General features: G+C 44.5%; 2 protein-coding genes across 2 annotated transcripts; both read right to left on the reverse strand.

Annotated features, from left to right (window-relative positions):
- Positions 1 to 4411: 4411 nt before the first annotated feature.
- Positions 4412 to 8228, reverse strand: cbx7b (chromobox homolog 7b). The gene is made up of 6 exons (XM_076092759.1): positions 7930 to 8228; positions 6384 to 6427; positions 6149 to 6214; positions 5757 to 5823; positions 5190 to 5565; positions 4412 to 4608 (listed from the first exon to the last, which is right to left on the reverse strand). Exons 1-6 carry the CDS (start codon positions 7996 to 7998, stop codon positions 4412 to 4414), a joined length of 819 nt encoding a protein of 272 aa, XP_075948874.1. The 5' UTR covers positions 7999 to 8228.
- A 389-nt stretch (positions 8229 to 8617) lies between these two features.
- Positions 8618 to 15402, reverse strand: josd1 (Josephin domain containing 1). The gene is made up of 5 exons (XM_076093244.1): positions 15238 to 15402; positions 13518 to 14488; positions 13292 to 13420; positions 12038 to 12232; positions 8618 to 11540 (listed from the first exon to the last, which is right to left on the reverse strand). The coding sequence occupies exons 2-5, from the start codon at positions 13877 to 13879 to the stop codon at positions 11441 to 11443; spliced, it is 786 nt and encodes a 261-aa protein (XP_075949359.1). The 5' UTR covers positions 13880 to 14488; positions 15238 to 15402; the 3' UTR covers positions 8618 to 11440.
- Between the last annotated feature and the right edge of the window lie 871 nt (positions 15403 to 16273).

A 16273-nucleotide genomic window follows, 5' to 3' on the forward strand; every position in this document is an offset into this window, starting at 1 on the left:
TATCCTGACTCCCCCCCCCCACCCCCGATGAACTGTTGATGTCCACTCTTCTCGCTGTCAGAGGAATATTGTGCCCCTTTTGCCGATATTCAGAGGTTGCGCGTGTACATAATATTACAGCCTTGTTTATGAACTGTGACGTGGAGAAGAGGTCGATAAAGTTGTCTGTTTTGGGCTGCAGAGGTTTCAGAAAGATCCAGCCTGTATCCCATCCCAACGGTTTCTCTTTCAGTACTTTTGTTCCTCATCCTCATGACTGTCCGGCAACCACAGGATTTAACTCAATGTTAGTACTGTACAAAGTAAGAGATGGTGGACTTAGATACTGTTTTTGTAATGAAAGTTAAACATGTAAAAAAACAAACGACTGTACATACTTTAAGAACCTTACGAGCAGATCAATTATTTTCTGCTGCTTGTTTCCCCCTCTTGTTTGATTGGATATTTGCTGTATCTGTTAAAAAAAAAAAAAAAAGAAGACAAAAAAACAACTACAAAAGTACTCCTGAGCTACTGTACAGTATTGAGATTCTTTTCTAAAAGGTACAGTGTAGGGTGTGGTAGGTCACAAGCACCAATGCGCCTTTTCTGTGTATTTTTGACAAGGTTTTCGGGAGGGAGGGGTTATCGCAACAAGTCACACCTGAACAATCTGAAAAGTTAAGACGTGAACCTGCACGATGTTGGGAGACGAGACCAAGTTGATTTAGAGGTGTGATCTGAAAGAGTTTAAATTTGGTCATTTAGCTTTTTATGGAGAGGACACAATATTCACATGCTCACTATTTTTCTCAAAAGGTTGGGCTTGCTGGGTATGGGGGAGGGGACGCATCAGAACCAGGTGGCAATATATCTCGAGACTTATTTTATAAGAAAAAAACAAGGAAAAACTGTCTTTTATATATAGATATATTATTTAATTTTATTTTTTGGAAATAAAACTTGAAGCTACAGGAATTATTAGATAAAAACATGTTTTTGTTTTGTATTAAAGATGTTATGGTGATGCAAAAAGACACTGCAGACAGTCATTCAGTTTGCCCTGGGGGAGGCCGGGGAGTATATTATACCATCCTTTTTCAGAAGTGTTTCATGTACATGAATATAGTTGTAAACATACTGAATCACTGTACAAACTGATGGCAACTGAACAAATAGTTTTGTTTTTAATCATTTCTTCTCCCAAAAAGAGACTGGAAATAAGACTATTTAAATATTTGTTTAGTATTCAAATGGAATCTTTGACCACTTTTTCGTTCCTCTTGTTAACAATTTTTGGTGCTTGCTGAGAGAAAGCAAAAATAACTATTGCTCCATTTTCATTAGTTTCTTTCTTTTTTTTGTTTTTTTTTAAGTTATTTTGGTGGTCTGATTGTTTTTTTGCCAATAAATTAATTGTACAATAAAGTATGTTTGTACCATTGGAAAAATACTCAATTGTTGCTTTGTTTTTCACTTTTTCGTACGATATTTTCTGCAGACGAATAAATGAATATATAACACACATCTGAGCACCGCTTGATGGCAATTCATGGTATTTGTAATTTAAGTTTTACATTTTCTTATTATGCAATTAGTTTGAATTACAACTGTGTTTACCTCACCCTTCCACTAATATCTCCAAATATATTATAACTCATTTTTGACACACAACTGCATTAGTGACTAGAAACAAGGATCTTTGGAATGTCAATAAGCAACCGAACAAGTGATTACAATAATATTAAACATGAGCAACATTTATTTGAGTTATTCCCATAGAAATATTCTATACACACAGTGACACTTGTTGGACTGGAGCAGGTGATGTGCAGATTAACGTCTCAGTAAAGTGCAAGGTCCTTCGCTCGGTGAAGCGGCACAAGCGACCATATTAGGCGCCATCCGATATCCCGGTGCTTGTTCTGTCGGCTCGGTGGGTATCACAAACCGTATAAAAAAAACTATTCTGCTCAGTCATCTGCGTGACAAATACACAGGTACCGTTAAAGAATAAATATACATTCAGGTCAATGTAGAAAAATAACGACATGTACTGTCCCCTCCATCTTCTTCCCCTGTAAAGTCTGCTCATATTTCAAGTCTTAATAGCATCAGTGCAGAGCATTCAGGCATAACAGACCAAACAAGCTGGGGGAGTAACAGTGAATGTGTGTGTGTAAAGGGGAGAGAGAGGGAGACATTAGCCCTAAAAGCTCCACAGACAAAACAACAAAATTATGCAACACCAGGCACTTCCGTTCCCTGCAGCTTCATTGTCACACAGAGACAGTTTGGAGATCACGAGACGCTGACCTGTCGTCCTCAGCGCGGAGTAAACAACTTTGCGGACCAATGGGACGCCACTAGTTCAGGAGATTCAACGGACATGACACATCACATCAGCTCCTGTGTCCACTGGGCAGGAAGCCAGCAGGGTTAGACCGATGCTCCGGGTTCAGAGCTGGGCTTTTATGTATTCAAAATCTTTTGATATTGGTCTTTTCAGAGTTTATCGAAGGCCACAGTTACATGAGATAAGTCTGTAAAGATGAAAACGTTTCCCTTTCAATAGATGTAATTTGTATGATTTATTTAAATGGTAATCTGGTCTTTACGCACATTAGTCAGTTTCCCGTGTTTTAGACCATTAACTACAATTTGCATATGCTTCATGAATTTCATACTTTCCAGGCCGCAACAGGTTTCTGTTTATTTCAGATGGAGTTCTCAGTTGTCATGAAAAAGTAGATTTTAAAATGTCTGATATCTCATTTTTATACTAATAATATCTAAATCTATTGGTATGTCTGTCATCATAATCTATTAATCTATTATCCTTTTACTTGATTCTCATGCCACAATAACTTGAGACATGTAACATCGCCCAGTGAACATTCACTTGCTCCGTCTCTTTCAGCCCACCTTACATAATCAAATGATAATTCAGTGCTGTGAGGGGACTGTTTGGCAGTCCTTGTCGGTGCATTCAAGTGTCTCTGGGAATTTCACGTCCCATGCTTAGAGCAGTGGTTCTTGACTATTGTCTATTTGTCAGCCCTTAATGGATACATTCACATGTAACATAATCTCTTCTCAGATCTCAGGATCTCTTAATTGCCAGTATGAACAGGAAGAATGATTACGTTGACACATCGTTAGCTGTGATAGGTTGCCAACGAGTTAACGGGAAGGTAGGAAATCAATGATATTGATGTATTGATATCTTTTATCAGACAGCGTGTGATTTACCGCGTCGGTCAAACTCTACAAACAGGCTCCTGATGGACACACAGACCCTCATGATGGACAGCAAATACAGTGCAATTCCATAGTACATTATCTTATCAAGTCACATCTAGTTTCTTGATTGTGGTGCGAGTCATTACTTGTATATTGTACGTTGTGAGATGCTGAGTCTATAGGTAAACGGAGAAAACTACAGGCCGTCTCTGCATTGATATATCTGCACTGGAGGAGAAAGGCATGCAGGCGGATCAAATCATCTCCCAAAAAGGATTATTTTTTGAAACGCATACAAGACTAAGCCACGTGTCGTACGGTAGTAACAGTCTTATGTGTTCACAGGTTACATGTACAGCACTGCTCGTTAGTATGGGTACAATACGCACTGAACGGTTAGCTTAGTGTGGAAGAGAGACGGACACGGCGGCCATGTTTACATGCACAGAGACCTCTTCCTCCTATTCCTCACTTCACGTAATTTGTGCCCATCGCACAAACTGAGAGCGTGAGAGGAGATAATAACATTCTGTTAACCGCTCTTAAAGGTTAAAGGTTGTGGACCACTAGTAACGCTCTGGAGCAATGTTTTGATTTTCATGTTTCAAACATGGATGTGTGCAATGCAGGGCACGATTCATAAAAAAAAAATAAAAAAAGAGCTTTACAAATGTTTTTTTTGAGGAAGGAAATGCGTTAGACACATGTTTGTGAGACCTCAAGAAACATAACTGATTGTTAAGAAGCAAACTCTCCGGGGTACCTTTAAGGTGGAAGAGTTAAGACCCATGACATATGAAAAGATCATATACCGGTCACATTTGCACATTTAAACCAATATTAACAAATCACTTAACTCAGCTACTTTGTCACATTTTCAACAGTTGCACAGTGGAAGATTTTAGCCGCCTTCAGCTAGCCCGAGTACTGCTAACTGGAACTGATTCTCAGCCAAAGTGTACAGCCTAACCTACATCGGGCAGTCATATATGAGCCACAGCTCCACGTACGTCCAGGTGACTGTGCATGTAAACGTACCACCGGCCAGGCTGGAAGTAGCAGGAACAAGGGGAAGAATAGGCCGAGAGGGAATAAAGACACCAACCCTGTCCACATCAACCGGTGCCTCCCCTCTCCCTCTCGCAGTGCCCTCCCCCCACCCAACCCATTCAAACGTCACACATCAGACCTACTGGCCCCAGTCTCTGAAGAAGCCCTTGGGCACCCTCGACTCTCGGAAGGTCACCGTGAGGGAGTTGAGGGTGACGTCTGTGACCGTCACCTCCCCCGGGCCGAGGACGGGCCTCCAGACGTCGTCCGGCTTCTCCGACGCGGTGACCTCGCCCGGGCCGACGGCGGAGCTCCACCCGTCTGTCCTCTCCTGTCCTGGGTGAGACAGGAACACAGAGAGAGGAAGACGGAGGGCAGATAGAGAAGGTAGAGTGATTGCATCGAGCCTATCTCTCGTGTGTGCTGTTATTGAGTCAACCTGCCTGGATCCTCTCTGCTCTGAAAGACGTTAGGTACTGACAGAGGGCAGACGTTTGGCTGCAGGAACAGACGGCTCTGAGGAGTGTCACATTCTCCACTCCACGTCCTCACTGTGGGACGATTTAGTGACGTCTCACCTTTGAAATCATTCAAATGTATTTTACTACTGTCTTGTAACACAATTAATTTATTCAAAGATTTACATCTGGTGTCAAAATTTCAAGCAAATGGATGTTACATTACGGGACAGACTGCAGATCCTATCGGCTTTACATCGACATGCACAACAGAGACTTCAAATACACAATCTTTAGTGAGTCTACGGTTTCTCTTTAATCAGCTCAGGATGGAGGAAGTTCCGTGTTTTTGGTTGCGTGCCTGGTGGAAGAAAAGCCTGTGCACGGCCGTGCCTACAAGCAGTAAAGTGGGTCGTGACGGTGATTAGAGTCCACTGGCTGACCGACTGACACACTTACCATTTAAAGGGCCTCCGCTCTTCTCTATCGTCTCCTTTAGAGCCTCCTCTTTCTCCTCCTCCTCCTCCTCCTCTCCATCCTCTCCACTTTCTACATTGTCCTCCTCCTCCTCCTCTTCTTCCTCCTCTCCCCGGCCTTCCCAGTCCTCCTGTGTGGGACTCGGAGGGTTCGAGTCCAGGCACGTGTACGGCGACCTCCTGGGTTCGCTCTCTCGACGGGCCAGTAGCGGGTCCTGCCCGCAGGCGCTGCACGGCTCATCCTCATCCTCGTCCTCGTCCTCGGGGAGCAGAGAGCGCGACAGGGAGAGACGCAGGCGGGGCGGAGGCTGCTCCGGAGTCTTGTGAGCGCTGCGGAGATCCATGGTGTAGACAGTATCCTGAGAGAGAGGAAGTGTAAACCGAATGATTTCAGTAACACTCTGCACTGGTTATCGAGGAGCATAACCACTGGACAGGGGCCAACAAAGTAACGGGAAAGGCAAACCTAGTTAACAGTAATGTATTAAGTAACGTAGATTGGACAAAACTTTCACTCTTCAACTTGTTTGTGTTGAACTCCAAACTTTACCTGCAGAATGAGTCTTTTGGCTTTGGATCCTTTTCTCCGGTGGCCCAGAGCTCTCTCTCTCTGCTCTCTAAAAAAACAAGACCAGCACACTGTTAAAAAGCGGCGGACGGCAAAGTGACACTTTTTTTTTTTGCAGTCCCATAACAGTGCCCTATGGAGTTTTTGACCACTAGTAGCACCATGGAGCAGTGTTTCACTGACCCACAGGTGAGGTAACATGACAAAAACCACAACAATGCACCAGCACAGGCAGAGAAGAAGACTGCTAGCGGGTGAAACACTGACGTCAACAACGCAGGTTTATAAGTTCAAATGTTTGCGTCAAAACAATCGAACAGCCTCAACCGGCGTCTTGTCATCGGGCAGGTGTTACGTGTGGAGTGGAGCCTTACTTCTCTTCGTAGGCCTGCACCAGGCGCTGGTCCAGAATGTGCTCCTCGGGTTCCCATGTGCTGTACCTGCGACAGGTTACACAAAATGTGCGTGGTCCATTAGTGCAGTACAGTTGAATAACGATTGGTTAGCACTTTGGTACCAACCTGAACATATTATGACATGTATTATGACACAGCTGTCACATACTGTTATATATTCTGCCCATCCGTCGGATTAAGGTTACATACTTACTTTGGAGGCCACCCTTTCCACTTCAACAGATACTCCACATTCCCCTGTGAAGACACAACGTTTGTGAGTGGTATCAGCCAAGAAGTTCATTTTACAAATGACATCGCAGAATATATTGTAGCTGTGTTTCTTTTTAATCAGCTACTGGAGCTGCTTCAATCAACACGCCTACGAGACCACGTGTGACGTCTCAGACACCACCGATCAGAGGCTGATGAGGGTATCCAGGCTGTAACTGCTCCAGCATTGATTTGGATTCCATTGATGCATCTTGTGGATGATGAGCCCGAGGGTGCCAACATCATTTTGTGGGAGGCGACATGTTTGCTTGTTTCCTGTTAAGCCCTCGTTAAACCCAAAGCAGAGGAGGTTACGGCTCTCGCCTCTACGGAAGTTTCCATCGTGCCGGACGACAATGATTACTTGCTGAAGGTCACATTTTTCCTCCACCTTCCCATCAAGCTGATGTCTATATTCCATCATAGTCTTGCTGTTGATTGGAGGAAGTTCCCATGCCATCAGACAACATCCATACTTAACAGATAATGTGAAACGTCCCGAGTGTTGTCCCTGTACAAGCCAAGTGAACTCAGAGTTAGTCATCCGCGGTGACATCATCCGATAATAACTTCCGAGCTCTCAAAGGTGTCCTCAGCGGGTGAAGTCACCACTTTTCCCGACTTCCTTTTACTCACCCAGTTCCCCCTTTTTACGGTAAAAAAGGGCTTAAAATGAAGTGCCCATATCCTCCATAAGCAATGTAGTTTGACCTGTAAAGCATGTAAATATCCTGCTGTTTTGGGGTAATTAATTGGTGGTCATATGGCACCTTTAACAGAAATATTAGGGTATAACCCAATACTCTATCTGACAGTTCAAATTAGCAGTATCTTTCTACTCACTAAGATTATATATACTTGTTTATTGAATACTTTTGTGTTTTGGATTTTCAACTTGGGCACAGTCTCTCTCAGCATCTCATAGTCATTGGAAAACTCGGGTATCACATGGAGCATACTTCAAAATAAGAGTTCCTTTTTTTTTTTTATCATAAAGTATTTTGACCGCCTCAGCAAATTCAAACAGTTAACGTGAGATTATTCATAGCAGCAAACTTCTAGTAAACTGATGAGTTCCAGGGGCCCCTCGTGCGCTCTTGGGCAACGATCAATCCTAGCTGCGCGCCTGCATCTGTCAACACCAGATGGTAACGCACACTCGACCCCAATTAGCAGGCAAACAGGCCCAGAATGAAGGGTGTTTGGTTTGTAACACCGTCATCATCTCTGCGTATTTATCCAAACACATGGCATTGTAACGCCGTGGTGCAATGACAACACTCTCAACGTTACATTGAAGGAACATCCCCCTTTTACGCAGCCTGCAATTAGATAACCAGATTAGTCGCGCAATTCTGTTCTTTTAATCTCCCAAGGTTTCATTAGCATACAAAGTAGCATCCTTTCCTCCCTAATAAACTAAAATGTGTCTCCCACAAAATGCCGACAAAGGACTGATCCACGTTGGCAACATTTAAAAAGGTTACCTTCTTAACTCTTTTCTTGACGATGGACTCCACGGCAAACACTTGCTCTCCAATCGCAGACAGCTCCATCTCCGTGCGCGCCGCGGTCCTTCGGCTCGTACCGTTCAAAGTAAAACGTCTTTCTCCTCCGCGAGCTGAGCAAACGTTCACGGTCGTGACAGCGGCCGCTCCGTGTGTTTTCCCGACAGTTTTGAGGGCCCGTTTAACCGGAGCGGCTTCCTTCAGCTGCGTCTCTCCGCGCGTCCGGTGACTTTACAAAATCTGCGACACATCTGCACACCGCTTCGCTCGCGCGCGCCCGAATCCCGAAAGCGCGCTCCCCCCCCCCCCCTTTTTCCAACGAGTCCGCGGCTCGCAACCAGCTGCCTAATAGGTCATAGAGTGTATGGATGGAAACTTAAAAAAATAATAATTCTACAATGTGAGCAAACTCTGTTACAAGTAAAAGTCTAGTAGTAGAAGAAAAAGTAGACCGTATCAAAGCAGAATGGCACCTGTGACTGATGTAGTCCTATCGTTACATATGACATTATTAGATTGGTAACACTATGATAAATATGATAAATTAAAATGTAGCATTTCACTGTAGTAGTAGTAGTAGAGGTGGAGCTTACTATTTGAGTCTATACAGTGTTTCCCAACCTAGAGGCCGGCCCCCTCCAACGGGTCACAAGATAAATACAAGGGGTCAGGGGAGATGATTTATTAAAGGGCATGAAATATGCCTCACAATTCAGAATTCACTTTTCAGAATGAAAACATTTAAAAAGTTTAGAAGACAAATCAATCTTTGGTGGAAATGCGAACGATCATAAACATATAAACATCTGACATGTGGCCCCAAACAGACATGTTTATTACATTTTGTATTGGGGCTCACGAGCCAAATATGTTGAAAACCACTTTATTTTTTATGCTTTTCGTGTTTTATTTTCCTCTGAAATGTGTTATAAAATAAAAACACTGAAGTAAAAGTGCAAGAACCTCACAATTGTATCGGGGTACTTGAGTAAAAGTGCTGAATTTACTTTCCACTACTGACCAAAACAGGCTGGAAAAAAGGTGACATTCGGCTTCGTATGCTCAGGTGACCCTTTCAAAGCAATTAATGCACCCACACTGTAGCTTATACATAAAGTGCCATGAAAAGCATTTTATTTCTATGCAAAAAAAACAACAACAAAAAACACACAGTGACAATCAGGATTTCCTCAAGTAGGAGGGGCTGGATGGATTGTCATGGCAGAACCAGCACACATTGAATGTGATTGTGAGACACTCGTCATGATGCGATCGGGTCCAAAGAATCTCAGCAAAGTAGTGACAGATGTTTCGATGCAGGCTCACTTGGTTATAATATGACATTACAAAGGTCTACCGATTGGGCTGGAATCGAAGTGTGTCATTCCTAAATACATGCACCATTGAAAAAAACAACAACATCTGTATAAAATCATAGTATTTCAAACACCTGTAAATAACGTAAAGCCCTTGGCTGCCAAAGTGAACAAATTCTACTCGATGAGCTTCAGCCGTTTCTCTTCTATATACGATAAATTGGTGCTTTGGATTAAATCTCTTGAAATGGCATCAAACTGCACAGCTCCCCTCTTCACCTTTCAGAGGAACAAATATCTTTTTTTTCTTTTATGTAAACAAGTTAAGGCCAATATCGTCTTGAAGAGACAATACCTACAGTATCAACAGTTCCTCTTAAGCTGATAGATTTGAAAGCTACAAAATCTCTCGTAAGGCTCGTTTCAAAAACAATCAACCACAACACACCTCTTGGCTGGAGATGCGCTCACTAGCCAGCTCGGCGACTTTTCTTTACTTTTCTTTCCACGTTTTCTTCTCTACGGTATTCTCTACCCGAGGCACACTGCGCTCCGTCTCCGCTCCTTCTCAAACTGGACAACTTCCCTTCGATCGACCGACCGTCAAAAACCTTCTCCTCAGACTGAAAGCTCACACGTTACGGACCCCTCGCTAACCGTCTGTGACGCCCTCTCAGAGGAGGAGGAGGCCTGCATCCGCTCAGCTCCTGTGCTACAGAGGGCTGCTGTGGTGGTGGCCCTTTGGACCAGGGTGAAGCCATTAAATATGAAATAAAAATGAATAAATATCATCATCCCCTGTGGTGCATCCTTATTTTGTCTTCTGTGGGTGATGAGGACAAATTAAACAATCTTTCTTTACATTGATATGACAATTTGCAACATTAACTCATATTAACTAGTCAGATTATAATTGACAAGATAAACTGATCTGGAGTTTTGGACCTTATCATAGAGTCCTTAGTCTGCTGATGAGGACCGTGTGATGCGGTCGAAAGCTCCGGAACAATCTAGTAAGTACACTTCGAGTAGAGACGGTTTTGTCGACTGTTTTTTTTCCAAAGTCCAAAAATGAACTGAAGCTGAACTTGGTTAAATACCAAGTCACGGCCAATTCCTGTAATTCCTGTAATGTTTGATTTTGATGAATAATTTAGACAGCAGGTTTTCTTATCACCCTAATCTGATTGGTACATCATATAATGATACAGTATTATTCTACTCAGAGATGATAGACTTTGGTTTTGTATTATTTCCTCGAGGACATGCGCTCTTCATTACCACCATATTGTTATGAACAATAACAAAAAAAGCTGGATGAATGATGCCGTTACTTTTTCCTTGAAATGAAACGGAGGCAAGCATCCACCAGATGGAGTGCTCGGCCCGAGCGTTGCATTGCTTCGTTGCATATAAAACTGTTGCGTCTGCACAGCCCCGGTACAGTACAGGCTCACACTGTGCCACAACGTGTTTGGTAAGGGGATGGAATACAAAGTTGGCAACGTGAGAAATCACTGATTTTGTTTGACCTGTGGTATGAAGAGGGGGCCGAGGAGGAGGAGGAGGAGGAGGAGGAGGAGTGAGATGGAGTCATACCAGAGGCAAGAAAGGGCACGCTTTGGTGAAAGTGAAGGACGGGACGGGGGGTTAACGGAGACATTCACGACGCGAAGGGAGGGACAGAAACACGAAGACGCGTCGGTGACCATCATGACTGTAGCAGGGAGGACCACTGAGGGAGGCGGAAGATAAACACAGCATTGAGCTCCCACCACTTTGGAAACTTGAACAGTAAAAAACAAAAAAAAAAAAAAAAAAATCAAAACAGACATTGAAAAATATATATATATATATATAAAAACAGAATAGCAGAAACAGAATAGTAACGTCTTATAAGTCTTAACTGTGTTGAGAGTAAAGGACTGTGATTCTCTGACTCTCCCTGTAAAGTGTTTGCTTCCGTCATTGCTTTGCGTCCTCTCACATAAGAGTCCAGCAATGGCTGTGTAAACAAAACCCAAAAAAGGTAGGGGGGGGGGGGGGGGGGGGGGGTATATCTGCAACTGTGCATCCATGTGATTGGCTGTGCATCACTTTACTTCCTTCTCCTGTTCATTCTGTGACTGGCCCCCTGGGGCCCGGTTTGGCGCTGCGATCGGCTGGTTAAACCCTCAGCCGTCGGACCGCCATGTTTGGTGGGCCTCCACTTCCTCTGAGACCACCAATAGGAGTTCACAGTTCTTCCCTCGCAGCTGCTGGCGTAGAAACTTCCTGCGTTGTGGTGAAAACAGGACAGCCACAGTTATGATGATGGAAAGGCAAACACCACAATACACAGGGTCAAGATTCTAAAGGATAGACCTGCTTTAAAGCTGCATGTTCATTTTACGGCCACTAGGGGCAGCAAAAACACACCATGACCATACAATCCCTTTCCAAAGCTGGTATGGCAAGCGTGTTGTGATGAATGTAAGACCAGTATTTACTCTACTTTTAGCTCTGTTTTAGTCTCCACAGACTCCTGGGGGAAATATCTGGCTCATCAGCTGTTAAATGCTCCACTGTGTTCACAAGCTAGTCGCTAACTTTGTCTGTTTGTCAGGCAGGTACTGCAGCACCCTTAAGAGCGTCATGGCTAAAAAAAACTAAACAATGAGCTAAAAGATGCTGAAACACTCCAGAGTATTGATTAGTGCAGCTTTAAAGAAAGAGTTTGATATCAGGAACATAGTCATAGCAGGAACACGTCAACACACGGCGTCCCTCACCTGAGCTCGTCCGGGTTGCCGATGGTTTGAGGGCTACGCAGCTTGGAGTCCAAGTTGTAGTAGACTCCGCCCACCTCTCTGACTCCTATCCAGTGCTGGCGCTTGAGCGGCAGCCGGAGAGGCCCCCAGCGCAGGTTGGATGGCACGTTCAGAATGAAGCCCGTCACGTTGGACAGCTCGATGCTGCCTACATCCCTGGAGGGAAGAAAGGCAATTTATTGTAGTAGTGAATGCAGTGCGTTGGCCATGCAATTGCAATTCTTTATCCCACACAACAGGTAGAAGCTTTCAATCCACTAAATGTTAAACAAGACGGCCACAAATCTAAAGACGTAAAGGACTGACACACCTAGGCTTCAGACCGGCTTATCGAGAAAATATGTCACAATAATGTTCCCAGTATAATGAAATTATGTTGGAATATGGTGTTTCATAATATGTTGCAATAGATTTATTTTCCCTTCCTTAATCATCACGCACGTAGGCCTACATTCTTGCTCTTTGTCAAAATGACTGTATATGTGTGGCGCAACAAGCAAACGTGAATGTTGTGAAAAGGGTCCCGTGAATTCGGCAGCTTGACGTATTCACAAGGTTGCCGTTTGGAAGCGGATTCTGAAATCGTGAATGTCAGAGCGTCCCGTAAGCACTCGAATGCACCACAGGGAGGTCCCAGGTCACAGCTACATTACAAACATAACTTATATCCAGAAAACATATCCTTACTGAATATTTACAATGACAAAAATGTAAAAGCTCTAATTACATGCTATAGGTGGAATCCCCACTGTCTGCATCAATCAGGGTTAGAGAGCAGCGTTGCTGTTTAGGTCAAGACAGAGAAACAGGGATACGGCTTTTCTGATAACATTATTGTTTTACTGATAAAAGCCGGTCTGTTGTTACCAACAGTCACGTAAGGCTGTTAATGAGGGAAACAGGAATGCTGATAAAACGGTCTCTTAGACTTTGTCAACTGACGGAATAGCTGACTAATCACAGAGATCATTCAGACCCTGCTGATTAAGAGGATGGGGGGGGGGGGGGGGGGGGCAGAGGAGGAGACACAGGGAGCCTCTTTACAACTTACAACCTTTTGTTTATATCGTAGGATTTAAGTGCTCTGTGTGTGTGTGTGTGTGTGTGTGTATATATATATATATATATATAAATAAATAAATAAATAATAACATTACTGTCCATCACCTACAATTCCTAATTCAGGAATAAAAACAACAAAAAAGGAAGTTTTACCTTCTTTTATCCCACCAGACTGCCTCGAACCCTCGGGTCTGCAGGGCTGCCATGATAACGTTTACGTCATAGTTCCCGTTTCCCAGCATGCTCTTCTTGTGAGGTGTCACCAGAGTGCCGGGAGAAAGCCTGCAACAAGTCGACAAGACAGATTTCCCAGATTATCCACAACGTTTCACGTGCACCGGCTGAACAGTGACGCGGACTGGTGAGACGGCTTCCCCACCTCTGGTAGATCTCCTGCAGGGTGTCCCGACTGAAGGCCGTCCCGTCCTGGAAGACGTTGTTGAGCGCGTGCAGGGCGCACAGCTCCCTCCTCTGCTTCTCGTGATAAATAGCTGGAGGTGTCAGAGAGGGTTGAGGAGGCAGAGGAGGGGAGAGGGAGGAAGAGGAGGATGAGAGATCCTGCTGCTGCTGCTGAGAATCCGTGGGATCCCTGCACCTCCTCTCCTCCACTCCCACCACCACCTCCCCTCCTCCTCCTCCTCCTTTCTGCTTGCTGACCTTCCAGCGCATGCAGCCCAGCTCTTGCAGGCCGCCTCGGCCCTTACCCTTCCACTCGCCGGCTGGATACGGAGTGCTTCCCATCCCTGGACGATCACCACCGCCACCGCCGCCGCCGCCGCCGCCGCCACCACCACCACCACTACCACCACCTCCTCCAGCTCCACCACTACCTCCACAACTACTGCCTTCAGGATGCTACATCAGCATCATGACAACCATTGCCATAGCAACCTCTCAGCCGCTTGGAAGAGAGGAGCTTGTGTGTCTCTGTGTGTGGTCGAGGGGGAGGTGGTGGCGGTGGTGGTGGTGGGGGGGTTGCAAGGTAAATGAGACCTGTGGCTGTTTAACACCTGCTCTCTCTGGAGGATGGATGTGCAGAAAGGTCAACAAGGAGGGAGGGGGGGTAAAAAGTGGAGCTCAAGATGGGATCGCCAGCAAACAAAGACACTCCAGATGCTCCCAATGAAAGATTACTCCTCCAACAAGACCACCACCACAACAGCGGTGTGGTCAATCAAACTGCCGCTGCTCTCTGTGTGTTTCCACTTCCTCCATCTTCCGTGTGTGTGTGCGTTGACAGCTCTTTCCATCCAGTCACCAAGCCTATAGCCTCACACTTCTTTCCATGTCACCCGGCTGCTGACCGTGAGGCGTCACGTCCACTGAAACAGATACAACCAGGACCTGGTGCTGAAGGACAGAACGACAAGAGACAAAAGCTGTATTTTTACTATCTACCTTTGTGAATATATCATTTAATATTTCAACATAACTACGTACGGTGACTAATTCCCTCCACAAGTTAGCACGAGCCCAAAAATGACATCTTAAAAACAGCTTACTCAGTCTGAACAGCAGCTAAAAAAAACTTAACAAACACCTAAAAGCAACGCTGAATTTGTTATTGATGGCGACAGATAGTTGGGGGGTGACATTAAAAGCTTCTACCATCTCCTCTTTGGTCAGCAGACCCCAGAATAAGAAGAGGGTAAACATTTTCAGGAGCCTGGACAGGATAGAGGAAGCAGCCTGTTCAGTAAGCTAGCACCAAAAAAATATGGCAACAGCTCCGAACAAAACAAGGACACACACACACACACACACACACACACACACACACACACACACACACACACACACACACACACACACACACACACACACACACACACACACACACACACACACACACACACACACACACACACACACACACACACACACACACACACGTCAGAGAGCTCACGGTCCGTTAACGGTGATAGCGGCTGTTAATGCTCCGAAACCATACACGTACAGATGCAATTCATCCGCGGTAGTAACAGATATCTGGCGATAATCTTCTGGCTGCTCTACGTGACTGCTGAGTCCACAGCGAACACAACCACAACGCTTCCTTTTACGTCTTATAACTTCATTTTCTCCACGCGACCACTTACCTGGTCGCTTCCCGCCGGTGGTGTCACGGCTGGACTGTTATAAACCGGTGTATAAACTGGATATAGTCTTTCCCGTTTCCCTAAAGGCTGTTCAGTCCTTTGTCTTTGCCAATCTTTCCCTAGTATAGCTCTCTCGCTCTCGCTCTCGCTCTCTCTCTCTCTCAGTCTGTCTCCGTCCGTGCAGACGCGGACATGCGCAGTGGCGCCTCCCTGGCTCCATATTGCTGTCACCACCGCCTGCGTCAGTAGACAGTGGAGCAGCAGTCCCTCCCCTGAGACGGCGAAGCCCCGTATTTTCCACTTTATCCCCCTCACCCATTGAGCGGACATGCTTAAAATATATACGCTTAATAAGTTCTGTTCGCAGCAGTGACGTGCATGTATAACTTTTAGGTGAGTTGGTAGGTGTTAATGGTTTTAGCATTTTTATCCTCTTTTAGCTCATTGTTTTGGTTTCCTTGCATGGCATTATACATTATACATATATTTAGCAGCTAAACAGCCGGAGTTGTATAAATAGGCAACTGTTTATGGGGTTAATTCTGTGCTGTTATTATGCAATCAAACGAGGTTTGAGAGTAAAACTTTCCACAGTGCAATCAAAAAAATAGATTTAATAGCAAAATTAAAAAGTAAAATAGATTTGTGATTAAAAATATATTAATGCAAATCCAAAAGTTTTGTTTGCAATCTAAAAGTGTTGTCAGTGTTGAGCTGATTCTGAGCTGAAAGTGTAAGAGCCGTCTCTATTGGCCCGTCTTGACTGGAATGACAGCTAGCAACATCCATTCTGCGTTCATAATCACATACTTTTAATTTTTTACTTTTATTACACACTGCAGCTGCCCTTACAAAGTACATACTGTAGCGTGCAGTAAGCATTCAAATATAGGACATATTTCTTCCTCATAACATTGCACCTTGAACTTTGACCCTCTTGCTCATGGACGCTTGCATACGGACCTACCGTCCAGGTGTCTTTGGCATACTGCATTTAACATATGTATTGGGACATACACTATCTTTTTCCTGCATA

This window comes from Anarhichas minor, unplaced genomic scaffold, assembly GCF_050575085.1.
Source record: "Anarhichas minor isolate MPS153535 unplaced genomic scaffold, ASM5057508v1 ptg000017l, whole genome shotgun sequence".
NCBI classification, from domain to species: Eukaryota; Metazoa; Chordata; class Actinopteri; order Perciformes; family Anarhichadidae; genus Anarhichas; species Anarhichas minor.

Coding starts and splice junctions, on each gene's coding strand:
- cbx7b (XM_076092759.1), bottom strand. CDS start 7,998: ATGGAGCTGTCTGCGATTGGAGAGCAAGTGTTTGCCGTGGAGTCCATC. Junction 6,428..7,929: donor TCAAGAAAAGAGTTAAGAAG/GTAACCTTTTTA, acceptor GTGTCTTCACAG/GGGAATGTGGAGTATCTGTT. Junction 5,566..5,756: donor CCAAAAGACTCATTCTGCAG/GTAAAGTTTGGA, acceptor CCTCTCTCTCAG/GATACTGTCTACACCATGGA.
- josd1 (XM_076093244.1), bottom strand. CDS start 13,879: ATGGGAAGCACTCCGTATCCAGCCGGCGAGTGGAAGGGTAAGGGCCGA. Junction 13,421..13,517: donor CTGCAGGAGATCTACCAGAG/GTGGGGAAGCCG, acceptor GACTTGTTGCAG/GCTTTCTCCCGGCACTCTGG. Junction 11,541..12,037: donor GGCAACCCGGACGAGCTCAG/GTGAGGGACGCC, acceptor ACCACAACGCAG/GAAGTTTCTACGCCAGCAGC.